Source organism: Sprattus sprattus, assembly GCF_963457725.1.
Source record: "Sprattus sprattus genome assembly, chromosome: 13".
NCBI lineage: Eukaryota > Metazoa > Chordata > Actinopteri > Clupeiformes > Clupeidae > Sprattus > Sprattus sprattus.
In genome coordinates, this window is record NC_137911.1 from 9,861,771 (window position 1) to 9,878,377 (window position 16,607).

Below are 16,607 nucleotides of genomic sequence, written 5' to 3' on the forward strand. Positions count from 1 at the left end.
GGAAGAGAGAGAGAGAGAAGGAAAAAAAAGGCGAGAAAAATCTAAACACACATGGTAGTAGTTTGCTAGGCCCCAACACCGAGAGCTCCGCTCAGTTACGTGCAGTGCATGAATGGGTGATGGCACTTCACGTGTGTGTGTGTGTGTGTTTGTGTGTGTGTGTGTGTGTGTGTGTGTGTGTGTGTGTGTGTGTGTGTGTGTGTGTGTGTGTGTGTGTGTGTGTGTGTGTGTTCGTATATGTGTGTATATGTGTGTAATGAAAGAATTCTTCTTTTCCATAAATGAATACTAGTGGGAATAAATTAGCTCTCTGCTAATTAGGCTGGCAGCCAGCTTTGAATGCCATGCTTAGTGAACAGCCCAAATTAAACACTGGCATTGTGTCAGTAGCAGTCAAAACCCCTCGTCTTCACCAGAGGAGCGGTCTTCAATACCCATCATCCTGCCTAGTCCTCCTCCGTTAATCAGAACACCAAATGTATCACCTCACGATGAGAGGCCCTTGTTAGCCTCTCATCCTCTGTCACTCTGTCTCCTTTGCTCTGTCTTCCTCTCTCTTTCTGTTCTGTCTCACTCTCTTTCACTCACTCTTTCTCTCTCTCTCTCTTTCTGTCTCACTGTCTCTCATCTTGCTTTAATCTCGCCTCGTTTCCGTATGCTCTCCAAAAACCCTTTCGTCTCCACTAAAAATGAGCCCAGTTTCAAACGCTCATTAAAACCTATGGTGTCATAGTCATGCAGCTTACATCACTATGCCTTCGATCGTGGTTTTTCGAGAAGTAATTACTTATTACCAAGAGAGAAAGAGTTCAACTGAATGGCGCTCTACAACTGATAATAATTGCCAGCTTTTTCCAAAGGAGAATAGATTAATCTCTGCTAGCCAAGTCCTTTTCATCCCCCCTTTCCAACTTCCTATCTGTCCTGGCCTCAGAAAAGACGACAGAGCAGAAGCCTGACGTCTTTGGAGAAATCATGCTTCTAAGCATGACTGTATTCGTTTCTGTACTGTAAGGGGAGGGGCATTATCAATCGCTGCAGGCTCGCAAATTGTGAGGTATGATATCATGGCTTTCTGGAGAAAGTTGTTGAAGAATTCCTCTGATCTTAAATCCAAGATGGACGGTGGTGCTGATAAGACACCCTCCCTTGTCTATTCTCACGTCCATTGCATCATCCACTAGCATTAACCTACTGACTCAACACCAGCTGAGCATTAGCTTAGCTTGGCCAAAGCATAGCTAGTTATGTTCCTGAAGATATGACCTTATGTCCTATCATTCTAGTAAGATATGACAGGGATTAGAGAAGGATATTCCTCAGAACAGATGGCATGTCAGAAAACTGGCTCTTACCGTCACCTTATTTTGCCCTCCTGATATTTCCAACATAAGGGATCATGTCGGCCCAAACTGATTCAAGAAAGGGGAGGGGGGTAGTTTACGGACACCTTTTTCCCCTGAATAGAACCTTTTCAGAGACATCCGGCCGCAATCGTTTGGTGCTGTGCTAAGGACATCAGCTACGGTGTTAAAAGAAATGTCACACTGTAATGAGACAGAATCTTCTAACTGGAGATCAAGACAGGGAGAGTAGAGTAGAAGAGTAGAAGAGAGTGAACAAGCGAGAGAGAGAGAGACAGAGACAGCGAGCGAAAAAGAGAGAGTAAGAGAGACAGAATTTGTGTGTATGTGTGAGAGAGAGAGACAGAGAGAGAGAGGAAGAGCAAGAGAGAGAGAGAGAGAGAGCTGTGTCAGAACATAGAGAGCAGTGCTCCAGAGCAAAATGACAATACATGATCAAGTGACTCTCTACCCTTATTCTCTTGCTCTTTCTCTCGTTCTTTCTCTGCCTTCCTCCCTCCCTTGCTCGCCTTTTCTCACCCCTGCAAAGCTTTCAAACGCAGGTGAAAAAGTGACAAGTGTGCCAATTGACCTTTGCAGTCTGACGCTTCCACCACCCCCCCCCACACACACTTCTACCCGGCATGTCTGATGAAGCTGAAATCCCTTTTGTCTGCGCCTGGTCGCCGTGGCGATGACCACCTGGGACGCCACCGTCGTGGCACTTGAACCCCGTCCGACGGTCGTGCCGTTTAATCGCCGTGCTGCCCAGGACTTTGCCGAGACACGCCTGGCCAATGAATGCAATTAACCCTCGGCAAGTTGAGGGAGCGCCGGGGCACGACAGGACTGCAGCGTGGACACTCTACGGGAGGCCGGCGCTTAATTGGGTTCAAGTGAATTACCTGAGAGCTCTCAATTAAGTCTCTCTCGATCTGTGCCCGGCAAGTTCGTTATCTGTTTCTCTGTCATAATCAGTTTGCATCAAGATAGCCGCTACTAGTTAATTGAGGACGTGTTCATTTATTTCATCCTTGTTTGGCTTAATATGCTTGATAACATCACAGTGTTTAGCAGGGTGTTATGTTCTTTCATGTTATGGTCATAGGTTAATTAAACATGAATTGTCTATTCGGATGACAGTTGTCATAGTATTTTTATTTTCATGTACTCATGCACTCATGTAAATGTTATGTATGTTAAGTAATTAGTCTCTCACGTGTTGTTGTGTTAAACCAGCTTTGTGTGTATCTCTAATAATATATTATATCATTTATTTGCATTTCAATTCACTACCTTGTGAAGATCAGTTGTCCTCTGCTACAACAGTAGAGCTGGACTGAGCTAAATATGTTATACTACTGGGAAATGTCTGTACGTAAATCTATATAAAGAAACAGTTTTGACTGCTGCGGTGGGAGATGTCTGCTTTGCTGTAGTGTGTATTTGAACTAAGTGGAAATAGATAGTGGTCAAATAGATTTGGAGGTTTAGGATCTAGACACCATAACAATTCGGGATGAGCCCCCGCCTTAACATTCTTCAGGTTAATCTGTTAGTTTTGCGCACAACAGACACTTCTACGGTTGAAACCTGAACCGACAAGAAAAGTTCTTGGGGGGGTCAAGGCATCGGAGCGATCCTTTGAGCTGTTCTGTGACTCAGTGGCCCTGGCCGACACAACAGAAGACAAACAACATCGGGGCTCGAGAAAAGCGCCGCTTAAACAGGGAGAGCAGGAATGCTGGGATAACGGACAAATCTGGGAGCTTTGTGCTGGTTCTTCCTGCCTGCATGAAACAGCAATCGCAAAGGTGTGTCTGTGTGTGTGCGTGTGTGTGTGTGTGTGTGTGTGGGGGGGGCCTTGTCCAGAGTCGTAAAGTCTGTGAAAAGAGAACTTCGTAATGAGTATGGGTGCACTTAGTTGTGCACTAAACAGTGAGGGTAGTTAACACAAGGCCCACAAGCACTTAGATCAGTGCTCACAGTAAACTTTGAGTGTGTGTGTGTGTGTGTGTGTGTGTGTGTGTGTGTGTGTGTGTGTGTGTGTGTGTGTGTGTGTGTGTGTGTGTGTGTGTGTGTGTGTGTGTGTGTGTGTGTGTGTGTGTGTGTGTGTGTGTGAATAGGATGAGGGGGGTTGTTGTGGAACACTGCTGTTTTCATTACATTACCAATATAACAGGGCAATGCCTTTCTAAAGCCTTTCTGCTCTGGGAAAAAATCCAGGGCAATCTCTCTCTCTCACTCTACTAGGTGAAAACATCCTCCCAGCTTTCTCTCTCTCTCTCTCTCTCTCTCTCCTGCCTCAGCCTCACTCTTGTTCACATCCCCCTCTTTTCCTCCCCCCTTTTTCCTGTCAGCCTCTCATTTCCTCTACCTCCACCTCTCTTCCACTCACTCTCCCCCCACTCTCCTTCTCTTCTCTCTATTCCTTTCCGCCTCTTGCACTCCTTCTCTCTCTCTCCTTCTCTGTCCATCTCTTCCTCTACCCCTACCCTCCCTCTCACCCTCTCTTTCTCTCTCTCTCTCTATCTCTCCCTGCCTCCTGCACAGCCCTGTTCAGCTGTCACAGATATCAGCACACATTATCCAGTGGCATCCATCTGAGCCTGGCCCTTCAGCGTGCAGAGACTGCAGTGCTCGGGATTACCACCAAACCCTCATCATCGCAGCCCTGCTTCCCCCCTACACACACACACACACACACACACAACACACACAACACAGAGACATACACGCACACACACACGTCACTGCAATCACGGTCTCTGGAGCAGGGGATATGAGTAGGAGTGAAACGGAGGCAGAGGCTGAAAAGGAAGAGGGAGTTTTGTGACATAAGAGAGGAAGGATGACATAAGTGTGAGGCTACATCGAGGGAGGGAGGGGGGTGGTGGAGGGGTGTCTGTGTGTGTGTGGGGGGGGGGGGTAGTGTTGGCGGTGACTCATTACAGCCTGAGTTTTTCACACACACACACACACACACACACACACACACACACACACACACACACACACACACACACACACACACACACACACACACACATACAAGCAGCCGAGGGATGCTGGACCTTCTCTTACTCTGCAAACGTCTCTGGCATGGTCAGCCCTCTCTCTGCCTCCAGTCATCCTATTACTGGGTCTATGGAAATAATAGGAGGGGATATATGTGGTGGGCGATAGAAGAAAAAAAATCCCCTCAGCAGCTAGCTCCAATTCTATTCTCTATAGAGACACACATATATTGCCTGGAGACCAGAGGCACAGGAAGACATTAATGGGGTGGGGGGGCTACATATACATGTTAGATAACGTGCTTCATGACAGAAGAGTATGGGATTATGGTATTAAAGCTTAAGCCTGTGCAAGCTGTACATATTTATAAAGTATCGACAGATCTGGGGTATGGAGGCACAAGGACAGTTTCTGTTTTTTTCTCTTTTGGTGAAGAAAAAAACGAAATGGCATATTTATGACATCGAGGAATGCTTTAATGATAAGTATTCCCTGATCAGTGTGCTTCTGCACCAGTGCCTACTGCTCTCGAAAACCTTGGCCCACGTTCACCATGTTAAGGGAAATGTGCTAATGAATATTGTATGACTTAAATGCACCATTCCAGGGGGCCCTGCTTTGTCCAATTCACCATTACCTCAAGTGACTGGAGTCCGGAGAGAAAGAAAGAGAGTGAGAGAGAGAGAGAGAGAGATAGAGAGAGAGAGAGAGAGAGATAGAGAGAGAGAGGCAAAGCGGCACATTGAAACAGATAGAGAAGACAGGCGAGAGAAGAAAGGAAAAAGTCCTCCGCTCAGGGTGACCTTGAGCTGGTGGCGAGAGACATAATGAGAGAAGTGAATCACGACCAACCGTCCAGAAACCGCTATTGAGGCCCTCTTAGCTGGGCCGCTAAAATAAACATAAATCTTAGAGCCTTAAGTCTGTGGGGTTTCTTCAGCCTGGAAAATAATGTTGACAAATGCTCTGCTTCGGCTGTTCCAGTTTGGGAAAAAAAGAAGAGGAAGAGAGCGCGAGAGAGAGAGAGAGAGAGAGAGAGAGAGAGAGAGAGAGAGCAAACATCTCATTTGCAGTCTGCGAGCTGTTAGCGCTACGCTAGCGCGGAATGGTAAATCAAACACACTCTCGAGCGTTTGGTCACGGCGTCCTGTGGTTCCGTCTACTGTACTGTGTGGTGCTTTGTTCAAAAAAACACAACTCCACGTTCAATGCGACAGGAGGGGGTGGTGGTACGGTTGGGATTGGTGATGGTGTTGTTGTTGTTAGTGGTGGGGGGTGTCTGTGTAAGATCAGAGCACCCCACACTCCACGCCGACGGTTTTCTGATACTTTATTCTGCTATTTCCGTAGCAACAACGGAACAGACAGACTGTGGAAACATCCAGATGGCTTCTAATCGGTCTGTTCTTTAAGTCATTGGGCAGACTGAGCCAATCACAGCAGTGACAGGGAAAGGGTGGGGTGGGTGTGGACAAGGGACATCAGGTGTGTCCCCTGTACCCCTACGCCAGAAACCCATGTGGCCCATGTGTGTGTGTGTGTGTGTGTGTGTGTGTGTGTGTGTGTGTGTGTGTGTGTGTGTGTGTGTGTGTGTGTGTGTGTGTGTGTGTCTCTGTCTGTCTGTCTGTCTCTCTGCTGCCATCTTTTTGTGGTGAATACCTTTAATTTTTCTATTGGGCTTATATTTTTCTCTGGCAACAAGCTGCCTTGAGTCCTTTTCTTTCAATCTGTTTTCTCTCTCTCTCTCTCTAGGTCTTGAGAGTGTATTGAAGGACCACTGGGGTGACATCAGTTGTACTGACTTGCAAAATACTGCTCTGAGTCGTGCAACATCTTGCACAGACACATGCACTCTAACACACACACACACAGACACAAGTAGGCACACAGCCAGAGAAACAGACACAAACATACGTACATCCACACACAACCACACGCCGAAACAGATACACACTCACACACACACACACACACAACACACACACACACACACACACACACACACACACACACACTCACACACACACACTCACACACTCACACACACACACACACACACACACACACACACACACACACACACACACACACACACACACACGAACAAAGACTGAGACAGGGATGGATCCACCTAACATCCTCTGAATAACAAGTTTAACTGACAATTCTGAAAACTTAAACCAGCCTTGAAGGTCCCTATCCCTATCTCTCTCTCTCTCTCTCTCTCTCTCTCTCTCTCTCTCTCGCTCTCTCTCTCTCTCTCTCTCTCTCTCTCTCTCTCTCTCTCTCTCTGTCTGTCTCTCTGTGGGGGGCTTCTTGAGCTATTCATTCTTTGGCTTGGTAAGTAAGGGGAAGTGGTTTTTTATCACCTTTTTGTTAGTGGCCTCATGTATAAGGTCAAGCAAAAGAGGAAGGTGTGTTTATTGAACCTTGATTGGGCTCAATAAAACTGGCCATTTGGGAAACCAGGAAGAGTAAGATATTGGGCCGTGGTTGAACTGATCCTATGGAGACTTTCAGGGGGATGGTGGGTGGTTCATTTAAAGTGCTTTATTGGCATGACAAATAAGGCATTTGTATTGCCAGGCAGTCATAAAATATACAATAAAAATTAAATCTAAATGTCTGAATGTGTTGTCTGTCTCTCTAAGCAATTGACATGTGACCCCCCCTCCCCCTCTTCCTGCTAGAGTCCTTTGTGTCCTGGCATCAACCCCCTCCCCCCCATAGGTGAACCTCTCACTGTATCCCCCCCTCCTCTCACCTAAAGGGTGTGGCCCTCCCCCCTCCTTCTGTACTGTAACCTGACTGAATGTATAAATGCCATTGCATTCTGCTATCAGGTAGGCCTTTCTCTGAGCAGCAGCTGAGAGGAGGACTCCACGCTGAATTAAACCTCCAGAAACCTGACTCTGCCTCCGGTCCCTTCTTCAACTTTAGCGTGCTTATTAATATTCTGTCAGTGTAGACTTACATAGACTTAAATCTTCATACAGAGGTACAAAGGTATTACAGGAAAAAACAATACAATATATATAAAAAACGATTCATACAAGTGTATTTAAATGTAGTGTCATAAAAGTAATGACATAACGAGATCTATTTCGCTGCCAAAGCATCTGAAGGTCCCTCTTTCTGGAAGATAGCTATTTGATCATTTTTGTCAAGGACGTAAAAAAACGTTGGTGGCTGGTTCCAAGTTTTAAAGCAGAGGGTTGTTGTATTTCGGTATATTTCTTACTCTGAAGAAGAAAATGCTTCTCTGTCTCAACCTAGCCTGTCTGGCAGTGATGAAATGTTCTCTCTTTGGGCAGCCAGCCTTTTGTGTTGTTCTGTCTGTTTCTACTGCAAGGTTGTGGGCCTGTACATGGTCAGGAATGGTACTTTGCCAATTCATACACGATTTTTAGGGTCAGATAGAAGTTCATTCTACTTTGACTGGTAGTTTAGCTTCTCCCATGTTCCAAATAGTCTTATTTTGCTTGTTTGATGATTGTATTGACACAAATTGGCAGTTTTGGAAGCAGCACTGGTCTGAGCGTGTTGTGTATTTGCGTGTGTGTAAGTGAGCTCCAGTACCAGCTGGCTTAGATAACTCTTCTCTGGGTTCAGTTCCTAGATTTCTAATGCCTCAAACTGGAGTGTATTTTTGGGACCAGATTTTAGATGCCTACAAGTTTTTTTTATGTTTTTGAATAGATACAGCAAATGGACTGTCATTTCTGCCCTAAATGTGTGCTTGGGTGTTTTTGTTTGGTCTTTCAATATAGATTGACAGGATTTGGCATGTATATGCTGTACCATATTGTGAATGGTATACTTATATTATAAAAATGAAGACTTTAAAGCATAGGAGTGCTCTACAGGCTTTTTTCTTTTAGTGCACTGCCATGCTGAAACTTCCTGATGCAGTAATAGCAAGTACGGTAATAGTAATAGTATACAGTATATAGTATACAGCATGTATACTGCATCATGTACACTAGGACAGTGCAACCCAGAGGGAACATGTGTGTGTGTTCCTGACATCTGGGTTTATTTTGTTTTTGTAGGATGTCTTGCCAGGGCCCAGGTCTATCAGTACTGCTCCGGCAGGTCCAGGTACTGGTATAGGCCCCGTTCAGAGTGACATGAGCACCAGGTCTTTGGCATAGAGCTGGGATTTAAAGGGCTACAGATTGTTCCCTCTCTCTCACTCTCTGTTTCTCTCTCCCTCTGTCTTTGTCTATGTCTCTACCTTTCTCTTTTTCTGTCTGTTTCCCTGTCTCCGTGTGTCTCTCTCCCTCTCACTCTTTCTGCTTGTCTCCCTGTCTCTCTCCCTGTCTCTCTCTCTCTCTCGGCCCCTCTCCCTCTCTCTCTTTTTTTCCACACGAAATGCATTTAATTGAACTGACTGTGTATAACAAATATTGGCTAACCTAACCTCATCAAAATGCACTCCCTCAGCTTGATGAGCTGACATTATGTGTTATGGATTTAGCGAGCAAAGAACCCCCCTCCCCTTAGGTGTGTTCACAACCCGGCGTGTAACAGAAGCAGCAGCAGCACACAACCTTCAATGTCTTATCCACACGCCACTTGGGCGTCATTGCATGAAAGCCCAGTCAAACAATCTGTCTTTAGCATGTAGCGACAATACGGAATTCATTACATTGCATTAACCTCTGCACTCGCGCAAATTGAATCCTGCGCGATCTTAATGATTGGCAGGAGCTAAAGGATCGGCTGTACACATAGCGCACCGAGGCTGTGGGTAATTAGAACTAATGATGTCCCTGTATTCTCCCGTTTTCACACTGCATTTCCCACAGAAAAAGCCAATGGCGCGGCTTTCTCTGTCGAACCTTCTCACCGGGAAATATGAAGTGCTCAGCTCCATGGCTACTGCCGATTAATTAGGCTCTTCATGGGAGACACATTTACAAACTAGCTACACACATACACATGTGCACAGACACATACATACACACACACATACAAACTAGATTTCACACGATTAAAATGCAAGCACATTTGTATTCAAGGTATCTTTTCACAAAGTATATAATGCATTCAGTCAAATACACATCTTGTGGTCAGACACACACACTGTATATATGTACACACATACACACACCATGTACACACTCATACACACACACACACACACACACACACACACACACACACACACACACACACACACACACACACACACACCATGCACATACACAACGCATACACACACACAGACACACTGCAGGAAAAGCCACTTACATTGCACAATGAGCTCCACAATGGCCTCTCTGGGCTTGACGTTGAAGCCGTTGTACTGGCTGGTCTGGCAGCGGTACTGGCCACTCATCTCCCGCGAAACGTTGACGATGCGCAGCACCCCGTCGTAGCTCTCCATCTGCAGGCTGCCGTCCGGCATGGGCGCCTCCTTGTCCGCCCGCGACCATAGGATGATGGGCTTGGGCTTGCCTGACACCAGGCACTGAAGCTCCACCGTGTCCCCTTCCTGTGTCACCAGTGGCGACTTCCCCCGCGGGACTGTCAGGATGGGAGGAACTAGAGAGAGAGAGAGAGAGAGTGAGAGAGGGGCAGAACGAGGGCAAAAAAGGGTAAACTCTTGAGAATGGGTCTCACTCTACAAAGAAATACAAGCAAGTTTAGTTGTTGAAAAGACATTATAGACTCAAAATTGCCAGACATTTCGCAGGAGTTGCAATGAGCCAGCATGGTTATACATTGTCCATCAATACTCCCCTGGGATTAAACTCTTTCATCATGAAGAAGAATACAGTTTCTGGCCCACAGCTGCAGTTGCTTTTACAATAAAAGGCTTCTAAAAAGCGAGAAATATGGTGTGCTTACAGACATTTACTCGCATCTCAGGTCCTCTGCCTAATGGCTGCCTGAGCATAGGGTGACAGGTAATAGGGTTGGCAATTTTTTCCCCATTAAATGATTCCACACACCAGATGGGGCAATCTTTGAGCACTGAAGTCCCATTATAGAGAATGAGGTCTTTAAAGTTGAGGAGAAAGTGAAAACTGAGGGAAAAACTGGAGTTGTATGTCGTTGCAGCAGCTGTCATTTGTTAGAAAGGGTCCTGTGTGGTGATGATGGTGTTTGGTTTCTTGTGTGGTGATGTGAGGAGAGTGTGTGTTCTCTATACTATGTGATACGTAAGTGCTACCTGGTGAGAAAAGAGCTTTGTCATGTTGAGTGTTAAGAGTAGGGAGAGATTTGCACTTTGTTGTTATAGAGAAAGTTGTATTTGTTGCGGCAGGGTTGTAACTCTGTAAAAATGATGGCTTATTATACAAGGTGTGTGTGTGTGTTCTGAGCGCCTCGGTTGTGGCTGTTATAGTGTGGAACAGCGATGTGTGTTTTGAGCAACACTGTTGTGGCAGTGGTGAGAGATGCTGTTGTGGCCATGTTAGTGCGGAACAATGGTGCGTGTTGTGAAGCTGCTGCTGCATGTCTGGGGGGAACAGAGCCGTATGGTGGGAGACTCCCCAAGACACATTTAGGTCACGACACCAGGGGAGGCTCGGGCCTTCAGATACCACCAGCTTTATAAATAGGACAACCAGGAGTAGCAGAGGTAGTTCATTGCACTGCAACTTCAAAACAAAAACAAAAATACACACTCACACACACACACACCCACACTAGTGTAACACCTGCGCTTCTAAAGATAGACAGGCAGTTTGGTGCAGAGACATGTATCATTAAACATGAGCTTTTTATTCTATCTATAGAACACCTCCCGCTCTTCCCCCCGACCACAGTGGCGGCACAAGCAGAGGCAGTGGCTAGCACACATCCACTCCGCTCCACATACAGTACATACATTTGTCCCCGCAGGCGACTCCCTCGCCTCCCTTTTCCTCTCTTTGCCTACTCCATCCAACGCCCCCTCCTCCCTCTAACTGCCTCTCGTCCCTTTCCCTGTCCCTGCCACCCCCCACCCCCCCATCTCCTGGGGGCCAACGCCATCTCCGGCTGGGGGTGCATCTGTTTGGACAAGGGCCCACAAGCAATTTAAACATGTAAGTGTCAGAGCGTCTTAAATACTACATGAGGCCTAACTAATGCTGGGGACTTTTAAACATGTATGTGTCTGTGTGATTAAACTGCCCGAATACACGATGGAAAAGTTATGCGGGAAGGGGGTGGAGGGGTGGTTCTTAAGCAGAGAGCCAAGGTATGGACTTTGCAATAAGGGGACAAAGCTTTAATGCTCCTTTAAGTGTCCCCACTCTAATGACATTTGCTCCATTTAGGAATGAATGGTGGCGTCTGGCACGGAAACATCGGCAGATATATAAGGAGCGATTTGCGACAAACTGCAAAAATTACCTTTCCTCGAGAACAAGGAAGCATACAAGGTTCTCCGTAGCACCATTAGGAAATTAAATAGTAAACAGTGACCAGTCCACGCGCTCGAACAGGACCCAAATGAAGGCTGAATAAGACTTATGTAAGCATGTAAGGGAGCTCTATTCTGTCTTGTGTTAGACAGGTGGGGGTGGGCAGAGAGGCTCCCATGGATCTGTGTTCATTTCCAGGTCAATACAAATTACCATTCCAGCAATACACAAAAACAAAGCAGGTTTTGATAATATAATCTCATATTATAGACTTTAATGTATTTCTACCCTTTCTGCGCGAGTAATTCATAGATTTCTTTGGTGTTGCCTGGCTTTCTTGTAGAGGCCAACCTACAGGCTTGAAGAGCCTCATCTTCTTGAAACCTATTACAGATATGACAGCACTATGCCATCATACTCTTTATGCCCCATAATGCTTTTATATTACAAGTTTATGATGTTAAAAGCACAAGGACATGACCTGGGTCCATGAATGTGCATGGCTTTCTGTGGTACGTAAATTGAAATAAACCGTTTATTGGCGAGAGCGGTAATAAATTCCGTTATTGTAAACTTCTGCTACCTCGCAATAAATAATGATTAGGCTTTTTGGCGTAGTGTTGTAACGTCCCACAAACCATTAGAAACCCATCCACCTCAATTAGGTCCTATTTAGCATGGGATGCATGGATGAGCACAAATTAATAATAATTACGCAGGAATACACTGGTGTTCACATCTGCCCTGTGTACTGGCACCCAAGCCAACGCTCAATCTCACACTGCAGAGGGCATGGGAAACTGCCAGGCCCAATTCCTTTGTGTAGCAGTTAGTTTTGCATCCTTATGAAGACACAATTAGGCTAGTGAGCTATTATTTAGTTTTTGATCAATTTCTATGGTTAATATGTGTGATGTGCATTGATACAATACTGATGCAAACAAAATGGCAGTTAAGAAGTTTGTACTTGCATTGTTCACAACTTTTTTTTACACCTTTTCCCGTGAAAAAGGCCACAATCATCAGGTACACAGGATACATATACACTGACCCCTTCGTGTCACATCAGATCATTATAATATGATCATAATCACTGGGCCCAAACCATGTGCTCTCATTCCTGTAATACTAGTTTGTGACTTCCGAACTTCTCATGAACTGTAACGCAGGTGTAACTAGTGGGAAGATTTGCAATAATCACAGACTCATGTGTGGTAATTTATGTAAAACATCTAAAGCATCTTAGAGCAAGAGTGTATGTTCTAGCATACTGTACTGCAAGTTCCCTGAGTGTCCAACCTGAGGCCAGCGTGCTGCTGGTGCAGTAGTCTATCATTTAAAATGCCAAAGCACTGAAAACCCCTCTCGCCTGGGTGGGCTAGACACAGTAAACTCCCCTTAACCGCTAAATATGCTAAGCTGTTGCACTATAGAGAATAATTCAGATCTAGTCTTTTCCTGTTCTCTCAGCTAATTATTGCAATGTGCGAAAAATAAGTACATTCCTGTTTAAACACTCTTATCAACACAACAGATATACTATAAGGAGTGATTTGCGACAAACTGCAAAATGACCTTTCATACAAGGTTCTCCGTAGCACCATTAGGAAATTAAATAGTAAACAGTGACCAGTCCACGCGCTCGAACAGGACCCAAATGAAGACTGAATAAGGCTTATGCAAGCATGTAAGGGAGCTCTATTCTGTCTTGTGTTAGACAGGTGGGGTCTAACACTTGTAATTAAGTAGTAGAGGTCAAAGGTGAAATCTGCTTGCTCCATGCATTGTCAAAGCTGCATCATAGTTTGCGTAGGTACTAATCCTAGTTAAAGCAGTAACTGGGACATTTATTTCTGTCCTCCTCTGAACACAAATACATGGCAGCTTAGGTGACACAGACGGTCCAGACTCACCTGTGGTGGAGGAGATGTTGACGTCGATGCTGATCTCGGGGATGCCACCGTTCTTTAGCGATGCCATGCAGGTGTACGTGCCGAAGTCGGTGAACTTGAGGTCGATAATGTCCAGGTTGGTGGTGCCAGGTGCCACGTCCGGGTCGGTCTGCGTGATGACCATGCGTTCAGAGCTGCGCAGCGGGCGCCCGTTCTTCAGCCAGCTAAACTGGAGCTCGTCCGGCGGCGTGGCCTCCACCTGGCACGAGATCTTCACCTCACGCCCAATCTGGATGTTGTCGTCGTTGTGGTAGGGGTCTGGCGTGATCCAGAAACGACCCTTTTTCAGAGCTGTGTAGGGGTGGGGAGAGAAGGGATTGGGGTGGTCAGGGGGGAAAAGGAGACAGAAGAAGAGAAAAGAGAAAAAGGGAGGTCTTGAATAGTTCCATATTGCTTTCACCATTTCACCAATTACCGTTAATCCGTTAATTGTTTCTTTACTCCCCATGAAATAAGTCATTCACCAAGTGGTTTTATTTGCTTGCGATGCATACTACTGACAGAAAAGAGAGAAATAGATGAAGAAATGAAGACGGATCAAGAGAGGGGGGAGGTAAAAGGGTGAATCGAGTTAACCGACAGCTGACCTGTGCTTAGAGAACAGGTTTGGGTCAAGGGTGCCATGCTGGACTGGTTGAGGGTTTAAAGGCGATGGCTACTCAACATTTCTGTTCACAAGGACAATATCAAGCCAGTGGAGAATTTGCAAGCATCCCATTCCAGTACAACAAGCACATTTTCCACCACGCTGCTCAATCCCAAGGTTAATGTTTGTGGTCAGTCAGTGTCTTTGACAGATTTATAGTTTAATGGCATTACATAGTACTGCCATGCTCATAAATGTCTACTCATAAATGTCTTACAAGATGTGATTATGACCGAACAGTAGGGAATGGGTTAAGATGAAATGCTAATATTCAGGCAGTTTCCCATGATGTCCAGCTCCAGCTCAAGGTCCCATCCTCTCATAAGGGCGTTTTTTTTTGTCTTTGCTACTGAGCAGCCTGTTCTTGCTCCTGGGGGATTCGTACACAGACTTGCAAGCAAGCAGCTTTGTAAGGATGCAGAGGAGGGGGAAAAAGGCTGTGCAAATAGAATTTATTTGAATTATTCCTGACATTTAATGCAGTAAGGAGAATATGGCATTATGCTCTCGTAGCACTTCTATGCAGTATGCAATGATTAAACAGACTCAGCAACAATGGAATGCAGATGGAGATGGGCAAAATTGGAACGGATACTGCTGAAGACTCAGACTCTTTCATCAGAGCGGGAAAAAGATGAGGGTCGTAATCCTGAGATCACCTCTGGGCAAAAAACAAAACAAAATAAAAAAAACTAGAAGGGCTAGCGGATGACTGCTCCGTGATCCAAACACAGCCATAAGACCGTCTCCCCTGTAGACGTCCAGACAGGGGAGGATAATAATGCGGCATTATATTTCAGGAATAGCTGCTAGCGTTAATCAAAAGTCTCGATTACAGTCTCTCACAAAGTTAGTGTATGAGGAATGCGAATTCATGTTTTCTCGTGTTTTTTCCCCGTAAATTTCCATCTATTTGCTTTCTTTTGTTGTTGTATGCAAGATGACAGAATATGAAAAGAAAAAGGCATGAGAATAATACAAGAAAAAGGATGATATGTTTTGCGAGCCTTGGGAGCTGAGGCAGTGCCTGCCCCTGCCGTCACTGGTACTGCTTTGGCCTTCTTAATTACTACAATTGTTTGTACAAATGAGACGACAATTTAACCATTGTCTCAGTGTCCTTGTCCTTATCTAGCTTGGACCATTTACAAGAAATGTTTCAGGTACAAGAAATGTTATCCTCAGACAAACAGATAGAGATTCATCAGTGTTTATTCTATCAAAATAAGGATCTCTTTCTGTTTTATTCTATGTGCCATACAGCTTTTCTATCCATTATTACGGTATTGTGTTCTATTTCTATTCAATGCCTAAGTGTCCTACTCAACCATGTCCTATAACTACTGAATTATCCCTGCTTTTATTTCAATGGCTTCATCTCATCATGGAGCTTTGGGCAGCAGCCTCATTGCTAGTGTTTTGGATCAATACCAAGCCATCAAGCACGCTGCCATGCTTTTGTGCAAATATTTCCATGCAGATGGCCATTAACAGCAACTGTGCGTTAAAACACCCAGAACACACAACAAAGCAGCCGCTGGCTTTCGGTCGCCTCTCTTGAGTGTCAAACCCAGTGTCTGCCTACAGGAGAGGAGAGTCCCACACACACAAAGCCCCTGATTGGATGTTCGTGAGGAGCTGGCCCTATCAGAAAAGCCATTCCCTGGCTTGTAAGTGCACACAAGGCAATTACAGAGCTTCGAAAGACGTCTTTAGCCTCGAAAATGGGCCGTCACAAATTGAACTATTAGTAATGCCGTGTTTAAGAAATGGTGTTTGAAAAAAAAGGATCTGGGTAGAACACCCCCCCCCCCCCCCCCCCCCCCCTCCCCCTTGGGGCGCATGCGGAGTGGGGAGAACGAACAGAAAATGAATTTCCACTCCACTGTCTCAGTTCACGCTTCACGTAGTCAGGTTGAAGATTTATGATCGCTGGCTGTGACGGCCCCTCCCCACCTCCATTCCCAGGCAGCACCCCGGCGTTTATGGAAAACAACGAGTCGCGTGATCTATTTAGGCCCACTCCGCATTAAAAAATCACATTCCGTCTCTCTTGGTATTAACGACGCGTCATGTCAGAGTGACACGAGGATCCGTCACACCAGGTAACTGTGGAACTTTTCAGGCGCTGAGTTGATTAAGGCTGCCGTCTTAACCCCGGCCGTGTACGTGACGTTAGCATCCCAGAATATAAAAATAGACTATCTCACTGTCTCGGCGAATAAGGGGGAAAGAGAAACTAAGACGCCCTCCAGGCATGGACTTTGAGAATGCCACTGATGTTCCA

General features: G+C 45.6%; 1 protein-coding gene across 1 annotated transcript in view; it reads right to left on the minus strand.

The window, feature by feature from the left end:
- Positions 1-16,607, minus strand: part of mdga2a (MAM domain containing glycosylphosphatidylinositol anchor 2a) — a gene marked incomplete at its 3' end in the record, with an annotated part of 137,078 nt that overhangs the window by 47,429 nt on the left and 73,042 nt on the right. Inside the window, exons 7-8 of the mRNA XM_080850690.1 lie at positions 13,636-13,965; positions 9,618-9,911 (exon numbers count right to left, since the gene is read on the minus strand). Coding sequence (XP_080706816.1) covers positions 9,618-9,911; positions 13,636-13,965 — 624 coding nt within the window. The remainder of the gene's footprint in view (positions 1-9,617; positions 9,912-13,635; positions 13,966-16,607) is intronic.